This window comes from Myotis davidii, unplaced genomic scaffold (genome assembly GCF_000327345.1).
Source record: "Myotis davidii unplaced genomic scaffold, ASM32734v1 scaffold3, whole genome shotgun sequence".
Lineage (NCBI taxonomy): Eukaryota > Metazoa > Chordata > Mammalia > Chiroptera > Vespertilionidae > Myotis > Myotis davidii.
The window spans coordinates 1,936,574-1,942,682 of NW_006295062.1; the positions used below are offsets into that span (position 1 = coordinate 1,936,574).

The following is a 6,109-nucleotide window of genomic DNA, read 5'->3' on the forward strand; positions in this document are numbered from 1 at the left end:
AAAACAAAGATGGGATAGGAAATAGCTTCAAACACCTACCTCCTTTGTGGAAGCTACAATTTGGTAGCTTTAGCTTCTAAAGGAATGTATGCCCCAGGGCATTATTGAAAACAATAGAGGAGTGTGGGTAAGTAAGGGAGTGTTACACTTGGGAGTGCTTATTGAAAGACTGGGATGACTGGTGCCACTGTCATTTTAGGATTACCGCGGGCATATTCAAAGCTATGCCTTCCTGAAAAGCAACAGTAGAAGCTTAACACTGCGGGTTGACTGCTGGAGATAGAGTTCATAAAAATAATCCAGCAGCCCTGGCCAGTGTGGTTCAGTGGTAAGTGTCATACTTTGATAGCTCAAATTCTGAAAATAAAATGTATTTTAGTAATATTTTTAAAAAATATATTTTCATTTATTTCAAAGAGGGAGAGAGAGATAAAAACATCACTGATGAGAGAGAATCATTGATCGGCTGCCTCCTACACACACCCTACTGAGGATCGAGCCCAAAAACCTGGGCATGTTCCCTAACCAGGAATCGTACCTTGACCCTCTTGGTTCATAGGTCGACGCTTGACAACTGAGCCACACCAGCCAGGTGATGAAATATATTCTAATAAACACTGCCTTTATAATTATTCAGAGTGTATATACATCTTTGTATATACAAAAGGACACCCTGATTAAGATATCTATGGAAAATCTGTTAATGTTATGCTAAATCGTAAAAGTGTCAATACTTTTTATGTAAGTAAAATCAGGGAAAAGTATGCTTATTCTCTCTACTTCAGCTTTGTTACTTAAGTCCTAACAAGCATATTAAGTCGAGAATATGAAATAAAAGGCAAACAGATTGAAAAGAAAAAAAGCAGATATGAGTACATATGTAGATTGGCTGAAAATAAATGAAAGTGATATAATATGTAAATGCATTGAAATAGTATTCATAAGAAGGCTAGTGAAGCTAATACTGTATTGCTTTGTACAATGGTCCAACCAATTTGGAAAACTGTTGTGTAGTTTCTTCTTTTTTTTAAAATATATTTTATTGATTTTTTACAGAGAGGAAGGGAGAGAGATAGAGAGTTAGAAACATCGATGAGAGAGTAACATCGATTCAGCTGCCAACTGCACATCTTCTACTGGGGATGTGCCCGCAACCCAGGTACATGCCCTTGACCGGAATCGAACCTGGGACCCTTCAGTCCGCAGGCCGACGCTCTATCCACTGAGCCAAACCGATTTCGGCTGTTGTGTAGTTTCTTAAAATTTTAAACATAAAAGCTATCATATGATTGAGCCATTCTATTCCTAAGGTTTTACCCAAGGGAAATTAAAGCAAATCCTATATAATAAAAGGGTAATATGCAAAGTGTCCCCTCGACCGGGAGGTCGACCAGGGGGTGGGGCTGGCCCGCCAACCTCCTGCATCCCCTCCCCTGGTCAGGCCAGCCATCCGGATCCCACCCATGCACGAATTTGTGCACCTGTCCTCTAGTGTGAATTTACAGATTTGCACACATTTTCACTAAGTGGCATGCATTTACTTTTTATCCATATCTTCTATGGCTTGATACATCATTTCTTTTTAGAGCTAAATAATATCCCATTGTCTGAATATACAACAGTTTTTTCATTCATTCACCAACTGAAAGCCATTTTGTTCCTTCCAAGTTTTGGCAATTATGAATAAAACTGCTTGCTATTAACATCCATGTACAGATTTTTGTGTGGACATGCGTTCCCCATTCCTTTAGTTAAATGCCAAGGAGTGCAGTTTCTAGATGGTATGCTACAAGTAAGTTTAGTTTTGTAAGAAATTGCCAAATAGTCTTCCAAAGTGGCTGTACCATTTTGCATTCCCCCCAAAATGAATGAGAGTTCCTATTGCTCCGTATCCTCGTCAGCATTTGATTTTGTCAGTATTCTGTGTTTCGGCCATTCTGCGGGTGTGTAGTGCTGTCTTAATGTTTTAATTTGCATTTCCCCGATGACATATGATGTGCTTATTTGCCAACTATATATCTTCTTTGGTGAGGTGTCTGTTAAGTGCTTTTGCTCATTTTTATTGGGTTGTTTGTTTTATTGTTAAATTTGAAGAGTTTTTTGTATATTTTGGATAATAGTCCTTTATCAGATGTGTCTTTTACAAATATTTTCTCCTAGTCTATGGCTTGTTTTCTAATTTATTGCCTTTCACAGAGAACTTTTTAATAAATCCAAGCTTCTCAATTATTTTATTAATCATGTTTTTGGTGTTATATCTGTAAGAGCATCCCTATACCCAAGAGTATCTAGATTTTTTTCCAGTGCTATATCTAAGAGTTTTATAATTTTGCATTTTATGTTTAGGTCTCTGATCCATTTTGAATTAATTTTTTTGAAGGGTATAAGGTCTTTGTCTAAATTTATTTTGTTTTTGCATGTGGATATCCAGTTGTTTCAACACCATTTGTTGAAGGGACTGCCTTTGCCCTTTCTCAAAGATCATTTGACTTTATTTATGGAGGTCTGTTTCTGAATTCTCTATTCTATAAAATTGATCTGTTTGGGCTATTCTTTCACGAATACTATACTGTTTTGATTACTATAGCTTTATACTAAGTTTTTAACTCAGGTAGCCTCACTCCTCCAACTTTGTTGTTTTCCTATAATACATGTTGGCTATTCTGGATTTTTCACCTCTCCATATAAACTTTAGAATCAATTTGTCAGTATTCACAAATAAATTAATGGGATATTTATTGGGATTGCATTGAATCTATAGATCAAAATCTTCGTCGTTTTTGTTCATCGGAGTTTTATAATTTTCTTCATATAGTCCTAGTGCATATTTTTTAGATTTATACTTAAGTATTTCATTTTGGGGGGTGCTATTGTACATGGTATTATGTTTTTAATTTCAGATTCCACTTGGTCATTGTTGCTATACAGGAAAGCAGTGGACTTTTGTATATTAACTGTGTACCCTGCAACTTTACTATCATCACTCAGTATTAGTTCCAGGAGGTTTTTTTGTTTGATTCTTTTGGATGTTCTACATAGACAATTATGTCATCTTTGAACAAAGATAGTTTTATGTGATCCTTTTCAATCAGTGTATCTTTCATTTCCTTTTCTTGCCTTATTGAAAAGGAGTGGTTAAAGGGGACATCTCTACATTTTACCTGATCTTAGATAGAAAATTAGTTTCACACCATTAAGTATGTTAGCGCGAGGGTTTTATAGAAAGTTGAGAAAGTTTTCCTCTATTCCTACTTTACAGAGGGTTTTAAATCATTACAAGGCATTGGATTTTGTCAGATGCTTATTCTGAATGCATTGATGTGATCATGTAATTTTTTTCTCTTTTAGTCTTTTGAAGTATTGGTTTATAGTAATTGATTTTCAAAAAGCCTTGCATTTCTGGGATAAATCCCCTTTGGAATTGTTAGATTTCATATGATAATATTTTATTTAGGATTTTTAAATTTATGGTTATAAGAGATACTGTTTTGTAGTTTTCTTGTAAGGACTTTGTCTAGTTTTGGTATTAGGATAATTCTGACATCATAGGATGACTTTGGAAGTATCCCCTCTGCTTCTATACCCTGAAAGGGATTGTAAAGAATTGGTATAATATTTAAATGTTTGGTACAGTTCACTAGTGAACACATGTGGGCCTGATAGCTTTTTTAAAATTCCTTTAATATCTACAGTAATCCCCTCTTAGCTGCAGTTTGCTCTCCACAGTTTCAGTTATCCATGGCCTAAAAATTTTAAATGGAAAATTCCAGAAATAAACAATTCATACATTTAAATTGTATGCTGTTCTGAGTAAGGTGATGGAATCTTGAACTGTCCAGCTCCATCCAGCCAGTGATGTGACTCATCCTTTTTTCAGCATATTCGATACCTTCCCATCAGTCACCTAGTACCCCTCTCAGTTATCAGATCTTAGTACTTACATTCAAGTAACTCTGATTTTACTTAATAATGGCCCAAAGTGCAAAGCTTAGGGATGCTGGCAATTTGAATACGCCAAAAAGAAGCCATAAGTTGCTTCCTTTAAGTGAAAAAAGTTATTATGTATTTGTGGGGGAAATCCTTCAGAGGTAGGGTTCAGTACTATATGCATTTCCAGGCATTCACTGGGGTATTGAAGTTTATCCCCTGAAAATGAAAGGGGACTACTGTATAGGCCCATTTAGATCAAGTATCTCTTCCTATGTAAATTTTGGCAGATTGTGTCTTTCAAAAAATTAGTTCATTTCATTGAAATTATCAAATTTGTGGGTATAGACTTATTCATAGTATTCTTTCATTATGCTTTTAATATCAGTGGGATTTATAGTAATGTCTACTCTTTCATTTCTGATATTAGTACTTGTGTATTCTCTTTTTTCTTAGTCTGGCTTATCAATTTTATCGATATTTTAAAATAATTGTTTTCTTAATTTGCTAATATTTATGTCTTTATTCAGTATTTTTAAATATTTCAGTTCTGTTTCTTTTTATCTAGGTTGAAGATTGTAAAAATTTCATTTAAGTGCAAACAGTTTTTTATTCAACTTAGAAAAGAATTGGTGAGTATTTGTCTAATAATTATTAATATAAATGAAGTCTTAAGAAAAGACAGGTCATTCATGGCAACTTTTAGTGCTAATGAAAGTGTTATTAATACTATTGATAACTGCTTCCTGACTTAATTCACATTTTATGACAAGTTGTATTATTTTCCCAGTATTTCTGTGGTTATGATTTAAAGTTGTTCTAATTATCCATTTTGCTATTTTTTAAGCTTAAAAACTGACCTCAGTCATGATGTTTAATATCAGTCCCCAGGTCCATTCATGAGGGCAGTAACTGAGTATTTTATGTGTTCTTTTTCTTTTTACTACTAAATCTGTAGCAGTTTCTTCATATATAAGCTCATTTTATTTTAGGGAACCTGAGTGTTTAGTTTTAGTTCTTGTTCATGAACAGATAGTTCATGCCTCCCTTTTTTTGTAGTGGCAGTGTCCTTTTTATATATTAAGTACAACATTTTGTGTTATCATGGAAAGTAATGTTGGAAAGAACTTCATCTTGTAGTTTTTTTTCTATTTTATGAGATTAGACTAATCTTATTCTTTGATGTATATTATTTCTCGGAAATCTTGACAAATCAATGCAGATTTCAGGATAGTTGTGTTTTGTGGGGATCCCTGTTCGTGGCGTCAGATATGGGGGGGATGGCGTTCTCTCTTCTTGCGACCAGTGCAGAGAGAGAGAACTCCGGGGTTGATGAAATGTTGAATAGAACTTGATGAGGTTTACGGAAAATTGAATAAAACAAGACTGAGACAGAAATAGAGGAAAGCTGGGACCGGGTGTGGCATCTGCTCTTTGATAGATGAACAGGGCCCAGAGCCAGCGCAGCAACTTTTATTTATAGCCAGATACCAGGAAGTTTTACTAAGGGTAAATAAAAGGGGTCATTCTTGTAGCTTCCTTGTAAATAGTCACCTCAGGGTCGGTGGGTGGGTCCAAATTGCATTCATTCCTGGTGCTTGACTAGATTTAGATAAGAACCCACTTCCTGGCACCCGGCTTTGAAGGTCAACTGAGGCATCCCCACCTCTTGGTTAGATATGCCCCCAAGATAAGGCTCTGCCTTCACCATGGGTTCAGTTGACATGAATTTAAAAGATTTAAAAGAAAGCCAGCGCCTTCCCTGGTAGAGGGCCTTCCAGAGTGTATGTGTAAAATATATTCAAGATCTTAAAATTGTATTTGATTCATTTTATCAGAAGATAGTGATCTACTAAGTCACTGTGATCCATCATTTATGCTCACAAAATAAGGAAGTTTTTTCAACAGTTTTATTGAAATGGAAAATTATACAGATATTATGTATAGTGCTTAATAAGTATCCTATCTAATAATAGACAAACATGGTAATTGACCATACCTTTGCTACACCTCCCATGGGCATGATATGTAAATTAACCCAACCAAGATGGCAGCTGGCAGCCATGCAGCTGAAGCAGCAGGAGGCTTGCTTGCTCCAGTTATGGAGGAAGCTAAGGTTCCCTGCCTGCCACGGCCTGGCTCTGAGCTCCAAAAGGAACAAAGGTTCAATTATAGAAGCTAA

General features: G+C 35.5%; 1 protein-coding gene across 8 annotated transcripts in view; it reads left to right on the forward strand.

The window, feature by feature from the left end:
* The window catches only part of PTPN4 (protein tyrosine phosphatase, non-receptor type 4), a 219,190-nt gene that overhangs the window by 102,927 nt on the left and 110,154 nt on the right, over positions 1-6,109 (forward strand). For all 8 annotated transcript variants that reach the window (XM_006769670.2, XM_015567781.1, XM_006769673.2 and 5 more), the window contains one exon: positions 4,496-4,559. In XM_006769670.2, the coding sequence (XP_006769733.1) occupies positions 4,496-4,559 (64 nt within the window). The remainder of the gene's footprint in view (positions 1-4,495; positions 4,560-6,109) is intronic.